The sequence below is a fragment of the Ziziphus jujuba genome, chromosome 5 (genome assembly GCF_031755915.1).
Source record: "Ziziphus jujuba cultivar Dongzao chromosome 5, ASM3175591v1".
NCBI lineage: Eukaryota > Viridiplantae > Streptophyta > Magnoliopsida > Rosales > Rhamnaceae > Ziziphus > Ziziphus jujuba.
In genome coordinates, this window is record NC_083383.1 from 6034608 (window position 1) to 6052594 (window position 17987).

Here is a 17987-nt window from a genome sequence, read left to right on the forward strand (position 1 = left end):
ACAATCTCTATTATTAAGAGAATTTTAGTTATAATTGATTTTTCTTTTTCCTTTACTTTCCCTGTAACCAATCAACCTATATTGCACGGTGAAACTTTTATCTCGGACAACGATAAGGCCATGTTTTTCCCCACAGCTTTGATTGCCTATGCTTATTCGTTTATCATTGCAGATTTACCATTCAATGCAGATGTAAGTGATCTAACCTCTGTCCATCTAATTCCATCCTGCTAATGAGTTTGGATTCCTCATTCGATGGAGGCGCTTAGCCAAGCTTAGATGTTTATGAAGGAGCTTGAGATTTTAAAGATATTGTTATGAGAATTTAAGTTGTAGAGAGAGCATTGTTGGTGAATGCACATGTGGAATGTCACTCAGGCCAATCCATGTTCATAGTTCAGCGTTGCTTACATCTCTGGCAAACTCACCCCAGAAAACGAAAAAGTTTAATCTAAATTGAAAAGAAAAAAGAAAAAGATGAGGATAGTTTGGTAAAATTATTTTTTATAAAACTGTGTAAAGTTAATTTTAAATTGCAAAAAGAATCTTTTCTTTTTTATCAATTCCAGTATACTACACGACAAATATTACAAATATTATATCCATGCAGATCCTTTTATCAAAAATGGAAGAAAAAAAAAAAAAAAAAGGGTCTGTCAAGGCATTATCATCTCCATTCAAGGTTATTTCTCTATAAAATCCCCACCTCAGCCCATGTTGTTAAAAATATAATAATAATAAATAACGAAAATAAAATAAATAAAAAAGCCTATTGCTGTATAATGTCCGAAAAATAAAAAAATATGAAATATAGTCATGTTGTGAATACAAATGGAAAGGATTTGATGGGCATCTTTTATGTTTCTAGTTACGGTGGTGGAGGTCAGCTCAAACATTGTTGGCTGTAGAATGGAATTTAATTTCAAAATAGCTGGAATGCCTTCGCCAAGAAGTAATTTCAATAAATTTTGTTGACCCGGAACATGATAGCACAGCGGCTGGTTTTAACTGTAGAAAAAAGTATAAATAAAATAGAAAATCTATTTTTTATAAATTTAAATTTTCAAAATCAATACTAATTTATTATGATATTGATTAGAAATCTAAAAAATATTGGATTCGAGATTCAACCATTCCATCCAATATAAAAAAAATAAATATAAAAATCCAAAATAAATTAAAAAAAATAAAACTACATTTAAAAAACAAATATAAAAATCCAAAAAAACATTAAGAAGGAAAAAAAAAAAAAAAATAATTTTTATGATGCTTTTTGTACGGTACTGTAAAATAGTTTTTCATTTCACATTAGAAAAAGAAGAAGGTCATATTGCTATATTAATATTTGAGATATAACAATAAGATTATTCTTTAAAATATATATCTATTATTTGGTGGCATTCTTTCAAATATATATATATATATATATAAGATTAAGATTTTAACAAAATTAGATAAACTGTAAAAAATATAGATAAATCCTAAAAGGTGTCATTTGGCAAGTTATGGATTTTTTTATATATATATATATATTTAGACATATCCAATAGGAATATAGATTTGTGAAGGATTGTGTTTTATTTTATTATTATTAATTTTTTATAGAGTTAGCATATTTTTGGAGGTATGACCAAGGTCATAGTGATAGGACATTAACCTCTATTCTCTTGGCCAATGTCAAATTTGTTACCAACGTATGTGTTAGTAACTGGGCAAAGAGTAAATTCATCAATAATAATTTATGCAGTGGCAGGTTGAGGTTTGGATAATGGCCTTAAAATAAAAATAAAAATAAAAATAAAAATAAAATGTTATTTTAGGTTGGAACTCAGAATATATTACAAATTACAGAGTAGGTACCACACCACTAGACACGGCAGCAGTCATCTCACTATGAACAAGACAAAACAATGGAGCACAAAGCTAGTGGATGTAACTTGATTGAGCCTTCAAATTTCGAAGTGCTCGATGCACCACTTGTGCAAGTTGCTCTCTTTTGTTGCTCTCGTAAAACCCCACGCAATGCATAATGGGCTTCCAAACTCTAGGAGGCTTGATCATCGACCTATTCAAAGTGCAAGTGTTTTGATGGGCTACTTAGCCTCCCAATTATAATTGGTCGGCCCAATTTACTTTTGTTGTCAGGAAATAATACGTTCCTAGTGTTTCTTTTTTTATTTTCTTTTTTTTGGGTTTTTTTGAATCTATTCGTGGATGGGGCTAAACAGTCGAAATCAAACTTTAGGAAAAGTCAAAATTTTATTAATTGTTAAATTTTCTCAGCATGGAGTAATGTGAAATTTGCAATTTTGCACATGGCGTAATAAGCGTTATGGATTCCTTATCTCTATCTTTTTATTTTATTATTATTATTTTTTAAAAATCTTTTTCAATATGATATATTTTTAGATAGGGACACATGGGGCTACTAATATTGATATGTAAAATTATATTTATCATCAAAATAATAAAAGGACATATTAGATCTATCAAATTCGTTATCAGTTAAGAAAAACAAGCACGTAAGTACTTGGTAAAAAAACATCGGCGCAGTTGGGTGAAAGCTCATTCACCTATGCTGTTGGTGCTGTTATTTTTCGTTTTTCAAATTCTAGTATGTACTCTCTATTATTTTGTGATACTAGCTAAATTTAGAATTTTGATGGTTATCTACCTTCAATTTCCTTGCTTCACTCTTTCATGATCTTTCATTTGTTCAACTTTTTGTCTTTTATTGCCAAAAACATTTCTGGTGATTTTTAATAATAAAATTTTCCCAGAATCAAAAAGACCTATTAACTTTATTGGGTGGAAGAATATTGATTTTTTTTTTTAAAGGCAACTTAAAAGAGCTTAGCGCCAATTAATCTGGAGTTGCTATTGAAAAGGAGATTTACATAAGATTGATGTATTAATTTTTTTTTTTTTTGGTTATTATTTTGTGAAAGAATGTATTATGTTCTTATTAGAAAAACAAAAACAAACAGAAGTACTTTTGGCGATCAAAGCAAATTATATATTTAATAATATATAAAAGTGATTTGGGAGTGATTTTTATTTTTTTGGATAAATGTGATTTGGGAGTGATTAGTACAAATAAAAAAAACCATGATCCGGGAGACAGAGTTAGATTGAGAGACAGTTGAGGGAGCAAAAATGCAAACGCAATTTTGGTGAATTGCTGCCTGTCGGCATCTCTTCCTCTCTCATCAAGCGTTTTTTTCAAACCCCACTACATCTACAACCTCACATTTACTCGCGCTCACCACCCCCACCTCCCCTTCTCTTTCGTCCTCTTCTCACAGACCCATTGTATGCCTACACGTGTCCCTCGAGATTCTCAAAAATAATTTGCTTATAATTATTATTATTATTTTCTCTCAAAATAGCAAAACGCCAACAAAACTATCCACTCAAATACTGTATCTCTCCCTGTATATTATAGCCTTCTCTGCCTAATTTCATCAGCATTCCGTAAGTCTCTTTTTGGTTTTTCCCATCTATCTCTTATAGCAAAAGCCATGTTTGAAGAATCTGTATCTTTTCTACCTTCAATCTTGGCTTCCATGAATAGCTGGTTGACACCTACTGTTCTCTTTGTCCTCCTCAACCTCATGATCGGCACCATTGCCATTATTTCAGGTTTAAGCACTCAAAAGCACCATCAACACCAGCAGCATGAACCTCAACCCCAAGAACACCCACAAGACCGACTGCTTGCTAGGTCTCCATCCATGCTGCAGAGACTCAAATCCATTAACTTCTACAGCTACCGATCCCAAGAACAAACCACTACCTTCCACCAAGCACCAGAGCAAACCGAGAACATCCAGGCTTTCAGACAGGCTGAGCAGCAAGAACAACTCCAATTTATCAGATCTCCCTCCATTCTACAAAAGCTCAAGTCCATCAACCTCCTAAATTTCACATCCCAAGAATCTATCCCCCAACAGTACTCTTCCTCCATCGCCACTTTTCATGAAACCCAAGAACCCGAGACCCATTTCCATTTTCCACAGACCCAGAGGATCCTTAAACAAGAACAACCAAAAGAAGAAAATGAGCGAAAAGAAGAGCAACAGCAGGAACAGGTAGAAGATGAGCAAATCCAAGAGGAGGACCAATACCCAGACGAAGAAGCAGACCAATTGCAGACCCTCGATGAGATTTACGGTCAGTTAAAAGGCGGTCAAGACGGCAGGGGCGACTCCGACACGAAACCGAGTTCCAGAGAGGTACCCACAAAGCTTTCGAGGAAGATGAAGAAGTCGGCGAGTGCGAAATATGCTTTTGCGCATTCCGAAGAAGACGATGCGGTAGAGAGCCGGAGGCCGGCGACTGTAAGGGAAGGGAAAGCTGCTAAGGCTACGGAGGTGGACAACGAGGTAGATGCGAAAGCTGACGATTTCATCAACAGGTTCAAGCAGCAGTTGAAGATGCAGAGGCTGGATTCGATCATAAGGTCCAAGGAGATCAATAGAGGGAATGGGAAGTAAAGTTAACCAAAAAAAGATAAGTTATTTAATTATTTTTTTTTCTTTTCTTTATAATTTCTCTTGGGTGGGTTTTTAATTTCTCGTTAATTTCGGAATTTGTTAAAATTTGGGTGGGGGGTAATTGCATCTTTGCATGTAATGTAGATCTATTGCCTTTATGTTTATTGAACTATTTGTTCAAATTATGCCCTTATTATGTCTAATATAAAATGGGCTTAAGGGTGTGTGTGTGTTCCATAATTCGGTTTTTGTTTGAGGGGCATTTTGGTTATTTGGTGATTCACCTCAAATCTCCATGGTAGTCCAATTTTGCAGAGTAAGGAGTGAGGCTTGTGTGGTTTAAATTTGAGAGGGGAAATTTTTTTTTTTTTTTTTGGTGCAATTTGTTCATAAATTGGTTAATAAAGATTTTGGTGTGGGTTATGTGTATGTGCTCAACTTTCCGGATTCGTGGATTGTCGTCTAGCCTTCCAAAATGGAAGAGGCAGCAATGGTTTGCAGCTACTTCTAATATGGTATTCTAAATAAATATTTTTTTAAAAAAAATCGTAAATTATTTGGAAAATCACTTTAAAACTTGGAAACTTTTTTTTTTTTTTTTTTTTTTAAGGCTTAGAAATTTTGTTATTAATTCTAACACAGAGAGAGGCTCCACAATGTTAATGTCCAATCTGATTGTTGAGGTGCTAGGTTGTATGGCACGTGGTGGATTTTGTGCAGGTCTCTTCCATTTAATGAAACAATGGGAACCCATTACTTGAGGTTCACTAAATGCCAATTGGGTACCCAATCCATATTTATGGTAGCCAAAGTGGTACTTTTTCTTCAATTGTTTCTCTCAGGTATGAAATTTATGCTCTTTTTTTTTTGGTTTTTTTTAGCAGATGAATCAAAATGGTTGAAACCAATACTTTTAGGAAGTAGATAATTGAAACCTTTTTACGTATGACGATCACAACTAGAAATGGCAAATATTGTTTTTAAATGGATTTGCTATGTCGTACTTTAATAATTTATATTATATAAATATTGAGTTGAGGAATATATTTAGTATATTTGCTTTTCATGTTTGGTGTCAAAAAGTGACACTCTTATTGACTTCAATCCAAGCTTCATCTTCAACGATTACCATATTATCTTACTTCTTCTGAATTGAAGTGTTTTATGTTTGATCTTTCAGTAAATAAAAGCCGGACCTATTATATGCTATTCTATTATTTGAGTTTCACTTTCAATTGGTACGTGAAATATGTAATGTCAATCTTTCACCGATCTTAAAAATAAGAGAACAAATAAAGAAGGATTGAGAAAATTGCTAAATTAACGGGGAAGGTGGAAGGGACCGCAAGTTTTAGGTGCGCTTTATCTCATACTTTTGAGTAAGGTGGGGCATGATCATCTTTTTCCTTCTTTGATGTAATAAATTAATCGCATTTTAAAGATGCTTTTGTTGTATGTGGTTTAGGGCAATTTCTATATACAATACATGCATATACACATATATAAAGTTATGTTGTGTTCTTTGTTTTTTCTTTTTTGTAAATATAATTATGATGTGTTGGAAATATATTCTTTATCGTTTGTTAGAATGGTAATATATCATATATAATAATTTTATACCAAAAACATAATTAGATACATGATAACAATTTGTTACACCATGTTCCTAACAAAACAAAATTAATCACTGTGATATTAAAAAACAAAAAAAAAATAAAAAAAAATGTTGTATTGAGTCCAAATGGTCATCATCAAAACTCTCATTCAGTCCAACTCCTTTCAAGAGTGATTTGGTGGATCTTATATGGCTGGTGATGTCGGTAACAAATATGAGTAGCCCGAAGACAACAAACTAAAAGTCCTCTAATTGGAAAAAAACTATGTCTAAAAGTCCTCTAATGGGAAAAAAAACTATGTCAAGATTTCCACATCATATAATTGATGCTTAAGATTCCATGTCATATAATTGATGCTTTTGATTCCAATATGTATACCCATGTCAGGAAAAATAATGGGAAATCCAATTTAATATAAAGCTGTTGAAACAATGCTTTACTATTAGTTCTTGAATAACCATCATGGCTCCACTTAAAACACTTATAATAAAAAGAAAAAGAATAAGAAGCGTATAATAACCACAAAGGCTTTATGAAATAAAATATCCATATATATATATATATATATATATAAATTTATAAAAGTTGACAATACTTATGAAAGGGGGTAAAATATTATAGTATTGTTTCATAATTGAATAGTTGTGGAGAAAAGAGATATGCCCTAATTGCACCGGAAGCAATGCCTTTTGGAAAACTGTGGAACCATGTTGGAACTCTTTTGTTAAAATTGAAAATGCTTGTCGTGAGGCCAAGGGATATCTGAACGTAAAGCTAGCTAACTGGTTGCTCAAGTTGATCGTAATTAATTAATAATTTAATTTGAAAATCGAATTAAAGTTTCTCAAAATTCTCATAATTACCTTAATATAAGTGGACGTTTTCTGTTGAGCAATCATCGATCTGGAAGAGAGAAGGAATATTTTCTATCCTTTTTTTTATTTTTAATTATTTTATTTTATTCCATTCTATTAAAATTTTATTGTTCCATGTGATAGCTTTGTCTTTCAAAAGCCCATGGAAATATGACAAAATATAATATGAAACAGAGTAAACAAACCAAACTTTGATGATGATGGTTGCCCTAATATCAATTTTGTTACGAGATGTGTGTGTTGCAATATTCGTATTTAAAATATTTCTCTTTGCCAAAATTAAGCAATTTATGTGTGTACCCCAAATTGATGATGAACAAACTATTGCCATGATTTCTTTACATACTTGCATTCAAAATATGGATTTCTTTTGGTGGTCAAAGTGCATGACAGTCTTCTTGATTTTGACTGTATTTGATGCATTGAGATTATTTTGATTTCACTCTCAAACTCTACTAATTATGTTTTATAAATTGTGGTTTTGAAATAGTACGAGTACTACACGTGCTGCGAAATTATTGGCAATAAATTTACAAGGGGATAAAAAATTTAATGTAATTCGAAGAAGGAAATTGTTTTGAACTCGTGAGAGCATGTCTGAAAAACCATGATAAGATAATAAAAGTAAAACATTTGAATTCAAAGTCAATAGACCCAGTATGAAAGGAAAAAAATTCAAACGGAGTTGAGGGGTTTGATTTAATATTAAACGGCGCATCGGTCATCGTTGATCAAACGGAGAGACACACGTGGCATGCTTTTTTTGTTTATTTATTTAAATATATTTTTAAATTTTAATGTGGAGAGTTTTTTTTTTTTTTTTTTTTTTTCTTTAAGTGGAGAGGGTTTTGTGTTTGGAAACCCAAACGGGACAAAAAAGTGTCAGTCACAAAGAACACATGTAGCGCTTGAAGCAAAAGCCCTCGTTCAGAATATGAAACATCATTAGATCAAAACGAACATACGAGCCAAATGTGTATTTAACTTCATTCGAATCCCAGGAAAAAGCGAAGAGGCATTTTTTTTTTAATATACAGTCTCAAAACGAGAGAGACAGAGACGCAGACACAGAGACATTGATAAAGACACAGGGGAGAGTTTGTGGAGAGCAAGAGAAAGAGAGATAGATGTTGTGGGTGGTGAATCATCAGTCTGCAAAATGGAAGAGAACGCGTATATGGGGAGGAGCATTGCTGTGTTGGATGTTTTTCATGTTGGCCACCCCTAAGATTCCTCACTCCCCCAAGCATCACCATTTCGCAGATATGCGCAATTTCTTTGGTAACCAACTTTCCCATTTTCTCTATTTCTGCACATTTTGCATGCCCTTCTGATTGTGGTTTAGATGATCTTGTCGAATTTTGTTTTCTGGGTATTGATCAGGAGTTCCTAACACGTTGAATGTCGTCACTAATTTCCCCTTTTTGGTTGTGGGTGTACTGGGATTTGTTCTCTGTGTTCGAGGTGATCTTTTCACTATAAGGTATTTTGTATGTTTTTTCTGATTCTTTATGTTACTGGGAGTTTATAATTTCGATTGATGGGTTTTGCTTTGCTTACTGGTTTACATTTTGGGAACTGATTGCTTCAGTTTGCAAGGAGAAGTTTGGGGTTGGGCATTATTCTATGCAGGAACTGCATGGTTAGCTTATGGTTCGGCTTATTATCATTTGAAGCCTAGTGACAGTAGAGTAATGTGGGACAGCTTTCCGGTTAGCATCATATTCATTGTTCCATTTAATTTTCGTTATTTATATGTTACCTTTTCTGTTCTTGTTGCATTCAAGTTCTCAATCTGAATAGTGGAAACGAACTCCTTAGGAACTTCCGTATTTTCTATATCCCTTGTTGCTGTGTTATATATGTTGTTCAATAGCTCGTGCACATTGCAGATGATGGTCGCATACTCCTCTCTTTTCTCTAGCTTCATAGTAGAGAGAGTGGGGGAGAAGATTGGGCTAAGCTGTCTGTTTGCACTTCTTTTTGGTGCTTTCCTCTCTACCGCTTATGAAAGGTGAGTTTTAATTTTTCTACTATGTATTTTTCTCCTCTGCTTGGTTGCTACAAGCTCTCCTTTGTCAAGATGTACACTTTTCTCCTCTGTTTGGTTGCTACAAGCTCTCCTTTGTCAAGATGTACCTGAGTTTTCTGCTGAATGTAGTTTGCTAGTTGGTTGCAGAACTTATAATGATCTCAGGTTGTGCATGATGTTCCAGCTGATCCCATGCATAGCAATTCCCGGTATGGCATTTGTGTTCCGACCCAAATATACCCACTCAAAATATTGGCTTTGGGCAACAGGTATGCCATGACAATCCCCACCCCACCCCCCCAACCCCAAACCTTTTTTTTAATTATTTATTCATTTTTTATTTTTATACCTTTTGCAGTGTATTAAATTATAATAAGATGCTTCATCCGAGTCTATTTTATAGTTAAATTAATAAAAAAGACTTCATTATACCTGTATTCTACTTTTAGTTGAGCAGTATCTTTCATGCTGCAAATAAACAGTTCTTTTAAAGCTTAAGTATTTAATTGGATTGCTCTTCAATTTTGAAGTTGAAGAGACATTTAGTTAAAAGTTTTTCTTTCTTATCACTCATTGAATTTACCTGACATGGAAATGCTTTTGACTTAGGTCATTTCAATGTTTGTATTTGTTAATTCCATCCAACTGCTTATTTAACTTTAGGAAGGAGGAAAATGGGAATTAAGCAAATATAACTACCAATACAGTAATGTAGATGTATGGAGGCAATATCCCCTACCAGTTTTGTGAAAGTTCTAGATATCCAGACTCCTTTAATGTGGGGTGAAAGGGTCAGACGAGTAATGAGAACAATGTTTACAAAATTATATTGATGTAGTAGCGAATATCTTTCCAAGTGGCTTTGAATCTTTGGCTGCTTTAAAGAGGCTGAGTTACCTGAATATTTATGACTGAGGTGTTTCTGGAACACTAAGGTTACTACTCCAAGATACTGGAAAGCAATTTCTGGTCTGGCTCTGCATATGTTTGGTGATTGTTTGCTTGTGTTATGTGGAACTGAAATTTTTGTATCTGTCTCTTTTCCACACTGTTCCCATTATTTCTTAGTAATATGGAACTTCTACATTTCTTAGCAGTTCTCCTCCACACACACACATAAAATAGACATGCTTTTTGCTTCTCCATTTAGATGGATGCTTCCTTAGATGAAATTTGAACAGATATGCAACTTATGTAAACAAGGATTAAAAAGAAAGTTATACAATCTTAGGCAAATATGAGTAATTCACACACAAAGGATTCAGAGGATGGTTTCTAATTTGTGTTTGAGTTAAAACCATAGGTGTTACATGAAAGGTGCTTGAGTTTGCTTCTTTTAAATGTGAACCAACCAAGGTTACAGTTTACATACAGAAGTTCTCACATAGTACCTTCTTTTGATACATATTGACATTTCATCAGGTGTATGGTTGGAGGGGAGTTAGTTTGAATAGGACAACTCTTACTTTTTCTTTCTATTCCCCCTCCCCCTCCCCAAATCGCACTCAAGACAATTGACTTTTGGGGAAAGCATATTCTGCTTATGCTGTTTTTTAGTGTAAAATGCTGGGATTGTTTTCAATTAATGTTAGTATTGCAATTCAGTTTTTGTTTAGTAGTTAACTGTTCTGTTATACTTATTGGAAACCAATAAGGGGTCATTTTACTAATCATTCTTGTGGACTTTTTGCCTTGTTGATAGTTTCTGTGTTTTCCTTAATGCATGTGTCTTGAGAACTTCGTAATTTTACTTTTACATTACAGCATTGATGTGAGGTTAACCCTTTAGGTTATCGTGTTGTTATGATGTATTACATTCTTGTTGAACAATAAGTTCACTTTTCATACTGAGTTCTGAACAATATGTCTTGGACTCTGGGTGCACATAACATCTAGGTATTTTACTTGTCTATGGTCTATTAAAGCCCTTACAAGCGTCAAACTTCATTTTCACATTCAATCCATGGAAAGACACTAAAGATTAAAAAGAAAATGTCTTTATTTATTTTTTGGGTGTGCCAGGGCTGGGGCTTGGTTAAAGAAATATGAATTGATCTGAAGGAACTATAGCATTTGTGATTTCTTTGGTACTTGCTTACTGCTTTGTTATAATGCATTCACCATTCCCATCCCATGATAGTGTTGGTTTATACTTTAAAATCCAAAAATTATCGCATGCAGGTGCATACCTTCTAGCCAAATTTGAAGCTGTTGCTGACAGGAAAATGTACCATGCAACTAATTACATTATCAGTGGGCACTCATTGCAGCATTTATGTTTAGCAGCAGTCCCTGCTCTGCTCAGTATAATGCTCATGCGTAGAAACATCAAACTTAAAGGGTACTGTCCAATGGATATGGAATTCTTCTGTTTTATTTATTCTTCGTCCTTGAAATGCTCTGTATGGGAAGATTGTACATTACATCTAATATTGTCTGTATTATTTTCATATTATGGTTTTACTGACCATATCTTTGGAGAATGGTGGGGAACTTTTTCTGCTGCTTAAATGTTAGTGGATTTTGTTACAGATTAGGAGACCTTAAGGAGCGTGTATGAAGTAAGGTGAGAAATGATTGCATTTTCATAGTAGTGGCTGCATGGTCGGTGGATCCAAGAGAATTCTCAGTTAAAGGCAAGTCCTTGGGCTTGGAGGTGAAGTATGATCTTTTGTTATCATCCAGTGCCAGGCGACTTACAACTGCTATGAAGGATTAGAAGAGTTCATTATTTTCGGGATCAATAAAAAAGTTTCCAAGGCAGAAGAAAATATGGGACCTTGATCCACCCCAGTTTTGTATAGCTTGGTGGCTTCTGGTCTGCATTGTGTGCCCAATCGAAATCTCGCTGGACTATGAGGAGAGACTTTTTCTGGCGTTTCTCCATAAATGATAGAATTCTTGCCCTGTTTGGTCGTGAACTAAAAAATTGCCTTCCCTGTTTTAGAAACAAAAATTGTTCTTTAAATGAACATTTGTGTTTCTAAAACCAGAAAACCAATATTTTTATTTTAAAAAAAAATTCATTCATGACCGAACAAGCTTCTTAGGCCCGAATTTTTAACAGCGTAATAACTGTCGGATTGTAGAAAATAGATAATTTGATTGCACAGGCCCTTTTAAAGTGGGCTTGATGACACAAATTAGAGTTTCATTTGTAATTGGAGTCGTATTTTTAACCATTTGCCCTTTATTATATAGTTTTTGTGATGTAAAAGGCTGGTGAAATTAAATGCTTGATCGGTGCCATTGTTAGATTGCCTTCTTTTTCTTTTTTTTTCAAAGATTACCTTCTTCTTTTTTTCTTCTTTTTTAACTTCTCCATTATCTCACGTAATAACCAGGTTTTGTTAAAATGCTGCTTTCTTTACCTACTTTTCTTTGACAATGTCATTTCCTGCTGAAACACCATAATGCCATATTAGACAATTGAAGTGGTTGGAGGTTATCATCTTATTTTTCTCGCCAGAGAAAAACATGCATTCCTGCCAAAGGTTGGAGTACTGTTTAATTAAGTTTACTCACATGCAAACGCATGTGAATCTGCATCAAAGAAAGAAAAAAGAAGAAAAAAAAAAAAAAAGGCAAAAAAAAAAAAGAAAAAGAATAAAAAAAAGAAAACATGATGCACATAAGCTATTGATCAACAATTATTTGGAAAGAGACATAAATAACAAAACGTGATTCCATGTGCAGCACATTTTGGTTATACTTTATTTTTCTCTTTACAAAGGATAAATGATGCAATGCATTAACCACCCTGAACTGAGTATTGGTTCGTCCTGGTTCTGTTCTGCTACAACCTTATCTACCAATTTGTTGGGGCATTAAAAGTTGTACTCACTCTGCTCGCTGCTTAAACCCAGTGGTTGTCCGAATGAATTAAAATGTAGAGGCCACTCCACTGGTTTCTTAATCCTGTGTCCTTTAGCCTTTATTGATGTCAACCAGTATATGGAACCAAACTCATCCTTTTTAAAAAAAAAAGAAAACAAATTTGTAAAGCGAATGTGAAATTGCTGCATCTTCTGTTTGGCGCTGGGCATTTTGTATGTATTCAGGTTGAGGGTCCAAACGGCAGACTACCTGGTAGATAAAAACAATCGTTGATACGAGTGACAGACTAACCTGATTTTTTTTATTTTTTATTTTTTAAAATTTTTCTGGTGCAATATCAGTGTTAGATTTGGTGGGCAGTATGTAGGTGAATGAGGTGGTCAAAGACTCAAACTTGATATCAAGTAATGAGAGGATCTTCTTCAAAACTAATCTAAATGATCTTTTATTGCAGTCCTTGGATGAATGCTGCTGAAGATTGGTTCTCTGACCTTCTCATACATTATTCTTGAATTTTTTAACATAGTACTTTGAACTTTGAAGCTTATTAGCATCATTTTGCATGTGTATCATAAAAAACATTAAAGAAAAATAACACAGAGAAAGAAGCTGTACTGATCGATCAGTCAAAGCAATGTGATCCATGTAATGAAAAAAAAAAGAAAAGAAAAGAATTTCAAAACCAATAAAATAGATAGCTGCTGGTGTCGGTGGTTCTATGGTAGGCTGTAGCAATACAAAACCCATTTCATTCAATTTGATTTTTTGGAAGGATAACTCCATTATATGGTATTATAATATATAATATTCTTATAAAACTATATATATCTGTTTTAATTATGAGATGTATCTTTCTACCATTGATTGCATGGAAAATTTCATCCTTGGTACAGCATCATTGAACTCATGATGATTAAACATAATTTAGGATGAGAGTTATAAATAAATAAAATTAAAAAAGAAAAGGATCTTTCAACCTTGAAAGCAGCATTATTAAGAGGGGGACAGTTTTCTATTATTGACTTTGAAGTCAAGTAAATGCAGTTGCAGAATGGGATTAGTTAACTAATTTAGTGTCCAAACTCCCAAAATTTTTACTATATTGTATATGTGGATGATTAATGCCTCTTCTATAATTTATTATCATTCCTCACCGACCAGTCCACTGCCCCAAACCTCAAAGAAACTATCATTGTGTGGTTCATTAATCTCCTCCCTTCCTACCTTAATCTTATTGTGGTCAACCACTCAATGCTCATCTGTAGATTTATTTCGTATACATGGCATGGGTATAATTTTACTTTTCAAAGTTTTCCGAAAATTAAAGAATAAAAGATCAGATTAAAAAAAAAAAAAATTGTCTGTAAAATAACATTCTTGGCGTGTGATGGATGGATAGGGGGAATATGGTAGAAAAATAATATAAATGTGAAAAAGCATAAAAATGAAGAAAGAAAAAGCCAGCCACCAATTTTCAACCGTCCGATGTGTGTGATCAGTAGGAAAGAAAAATGGACCCCATGTTTACTGACAAATTACTCAATCACGTGTGGAAGTGGCTATGAGAAAGCAAGGTTTTTTTTTTTTTTTTTTTTGGGTTCAGGGCCGTGGCTGGAACGACGTGTATGCTGTGCAAACGAGATCTCTATCACAAATATATTTACCAAAAAGAAAACCATCCACCCACCCACAAAAATATAAACTTGAAATTCAAGTCTCTCTCTCTCTCTCTCTCTCTCTCTCTCTCTGTATGTCTGTGACCTCCATTCCCACTATCAAATTAAGAAACAAAATAAATAAAAATACAAAGAGAGAAAGAGATAGAAATAGAGTAAAAGCGATATGTAATTTTTAAGAAAAACCAACGCCAGATTCTCAATATTTGTTTCTTTTTTATTTTCTTTTCTCTTCTTTTATTGTTTCTTTTCTTTCTGGTAAGTGGTGAGGTGGAAGCATTCCCCTTTGGGTACACCGTCCCTCTCCTTCTCTCTCTCTCTCTCTCTCTCTCTCTCTTCACTTCTCCTTCCTAAATTCTCTATAACCTCAATTTCTTACCAATCTCTCTGCGACAAACCACTCCTCCATTCTTCTTTCTCTTCTCTGGAACTGAACCATATTCCAATATGGCAGACAGAGTCTACCCATCTTCCAAACCCACCGCCAATGGCGCCGCTAACCCAGCGCCCAACACCACCACTGCTAACGGCGTCAACCCAACCTCTGCTGCCCCAACTAAACCTCCGCTGCGCCAGCCCTACCGCCCACAAGCCCAGTACCACCACCGCCGACACCGCCGCAGCAATAGGAATCTCTGCTGTTGCTGCTGCTTCTGGTCCATTCTCATAATTTTGGGCATCGCCCTCCTAGCCGCAATTGCTGGAGCAGCCGTCTACGTTCTCTACCGTCCCCACCGTCCCGAATTCACCGTCACCTCGCTCCGCATTGCGAAGCTGAACCTCACGACCTCCTCCGACGCTTCGACCTCCCACCTCAACTCACTCTTCCACCTGGCCATCACTTCCAAGAACCCCAACAGCCACTTCACATTCTTCTACAACGACTTCGCGGTGACCTGCTCAACCAGCGATGACGTCCAGATTGCCAACGGGTCGATCCCAGCTTTCTTCAGCGACAAGAAGAACGAAACGGCATTCAGGGTTGCGATGTTGGCGTCGCAGGGTCTGGACGTGGATTCGGTGAATTCGTTGAGATCGGATCTGAAGAAGAAGAGTGGAATCCCGTTGAAGATTGAGCTGTACACGAAGGTGAAAGTGAAGATGGGAGGGCTGAACAGCAAGAAAGTTGGGATTAGAGTTACTTGCGATGGAATCAAAGGGACTCCACCTAAAGGTAAGTCACCGTCGGTGGCTTCTGTTTCTGACTCCAAATGTAAGGTTGATCTTCGGATCAAGATCTGGAAATGGACCTTTTAATCACTTTTTCTTCTTCTTCTTCTTCTTCTTTTTTTTTTTTTTTTTTTTTTAATGCTATTTTTATTTTTATTTTTTGTTCTTCATTGGAGGGGGATTTTCTAAACTTTTTGAGGAATCATAAAAACATCAAAAGATTCAAGTATGGGGCCTAAGCAATCCAGGCTATTACTTGAATTATAATATCATTATAATTCAAATGCAGATTTGGGGTTAAAAATTAGATTTTTTTATTATTTTTTATTATTTTTTAATAGGGATTTGATACATTTGGTGATGTAAGTGAATCTGAATTTTGATGATGGTAATGCATTGTGATAAATACTTTTGCTGCAAATTTCTCATCTAAATTCTCCATCTAACATCGTCTTCAACAAATAAAATGATTCGGTCACCTTTGTTTTTTTTTGTTTTTTGGGGTTTTTTGAGGGGGTTTGTTTAGCTTTTTCCATTTTTGGGCACAATGGTTGTTTTTCGGACCATAAGAAGAGGGAAAAACGCGTTGATAAAAGAAGAAGGTAATTAAGAAGAACGTGAAATGGATGAATTTAAGGAGTTGAGTTATATGGGAATGTAAATCTTGGTGACAGCTATTATAATTGCCTTTCTTTGACACATTGAGATTTGAGAAATTGAGAGCTTGAATTGCCACTTTTATAATTATATATAAATGTCTTTGCCGTTGTGAACGTCACCATTATTTTTATAATCCATCCATTATCATTTTATCTCTTATTAATTAAAAGTTGCCTACATTTGTCTCTCTCTATTCGGAAAAATGTTTGACAAATTTTTATCGTATATTTTGATTTTTTGACCCCCCCCCCCAAAAAAAAAATAAAAAAAATGGTGGAGCTCAACTCAACCTCACTTGATTACTGTGAATGGGAAGGTCCACATTATTTAAAGCGTTGTTTCATTTTACATGGCCGTTGTAGCAAATGCTATGCTTCTTCTTTACTCCATACCATACCATATCATATTTGGCTGACACGCGGGTCACTGTCCCTCTTTTCTTTGTCTTTTAAATATAAATTAAAACTTGCAGATCTACTTCATGTGCTCCTTCACATTCATTCAGATTCCCGCTTCAATGACTGAAAATTTCAATTTACTTGAAATTCATAGCTTACATATAAAAAAAAAAAAAAAAAACGTAATTTTTGTTATTATTCTTTTAATTTGATGGATAATTCAGGTATTGTGAGGAAACTAAAATAAAATCGTAAAAGAAATTTGAGGTTAATTAAATTATTATAAATAAAAGGGAGAGCACATGATGGGGAGAGAGGGGTTAAATTCGGAAGCACGTGGTTTGTATAAGTTAAAGTGTGTGATAGAGGGAGGGGCAGTTGGAATTTTGTCAGTGACTATGATTTCTTTTTCTTTTTAAGTTTTACCTGCCTTTTACGCTGACTAGCCGAGAGTGTGTCCGCGTGTATGTGGCGCATCTGCCTCGGCTTACGGTGGACCCGTTTCCCATTAGGCCTTTACAATCAAGTTCAAGCACCCCCCAAAAAAACCCAAAAAAAAAAAAAGGACTAATCTTGTAATGGGATTCGTAAGACTTTTGGGTTAGAGACATGAGCGACGTGATGATCCAATGAAAAGAAGGACCTACTATCCTATAAATACACCAAATCTTGTAATGGCCTCGCTCATTATTCATCAGCTGGTCATTTGCTCCTCGGGATTTTAACACAAAGAAGATTCACCGACTTTCCATTATCGGTCCCTCAACAGGTTAAAGTGACCAAATTTTGGCCTAACTGGGCCCATACCTTGAAAACTCCCAACCCATGATTTTTCTTGATTCATTATATATATCTATATGGGTTATGATTTATTGTATGACATATATGATATACGAAAAACAAAAATGTTTAATTATATATTATTAATCTCCTTGAGACACTGTGATGATGTTGTAATTAAAAAAGGTTTAACTAATAAAGCTAATTCATTTTTTTTTTTTAAAAGAAAGGAAAACAACAATATAATCACATACTTTTATGCCTAACAGTTATAAATCAATAATAATATATAATTAAAAAAAGTCCATAACCTAACCGTTATAACAAATAAAAGAGAGACCTTACTTGGAGCTATTCAGGTAATTAGCCGGCCCCTGATAACAAGGCTGCTGGTTGAGTGTGAACAACAAGCGTTTCTTTTGTTCCACTGTTGGGCACTCGGAAGAT

The 17987-nt window shown here is 34.6% G+C and overlaps 3 protein-coding genes across 4 annotated transcripts; all 3 read left to right on the top strand.

Annotated features, from left to right (window-relative positions):
- Positions 1-3405: 3405 nt before the first annotated feature.
- LOC107420149 (pathogen-associated molecular patterns-induced protein A70) lies at positions 3406-4736 on the top strand. Its single transcript, XM_016029038.3, has one exon. It carries the CDS (start codon positions 3522-3524, stop codon positions 4494-4496), a length of 975 nt encoding a protein of 324 aa, XP_015884524.1. The 5' UTR covers positions 3406-3521; the 3' UTR covers positions 4497-4736.
- A 138-nt stretch (positions 4737-4874) lies between these two features.
- Positions 4875-12274, top strand: LOC107420150 (uncharacterized). Of its 2 annotated transcripts, none has more exons than XM_016029039.4 (8): positions 4875-5338; positions 7825-8268; positions 8371-8470; positions 8579-8699; positions 8880-9001; positions 9167-9288; positions 11201-11360; positions 11552-12274. In XM_016029039.4, the coding sequence occupies exons 2-8, from the start codon at positions 8115-8117 to the stop codon at positions 11577-11579; spliced, it is 807 nt and encodes a 268-aa protein (XP_015884525.1). In that variant the 5' UTR covers positions 4875-5338; positions 7825-8114; the 3' UTR covers positions 11580-12274. The 2 variants fall into 2 exon arrangements, with proteins under 2 accessions (XP_015884525.1, XP_060673383.1); XM_060817400.1 differs by having other exon boundaries at positions 7989-8268.
- Positions 12275-14540: 2266 nt separating this feature from the next.
- Positions 14541-15803, top strand: LOC107420063 (NDR1/HIN1-like protein 13). Its single transcript, XM_016028928.4, has one exon. The coding sequence runs from the start codon at positions 14980-14982 to the stop codon at positions 15787-15789; it is 810 nt and encodes a 269-aa protein (XP_015884414.1). The 5' UTR covers positions 14541-14979; the 3' UTR covers positions 15790-15803.
- Positions 15804-17987: the final 2184 nt, after the last annotated feature.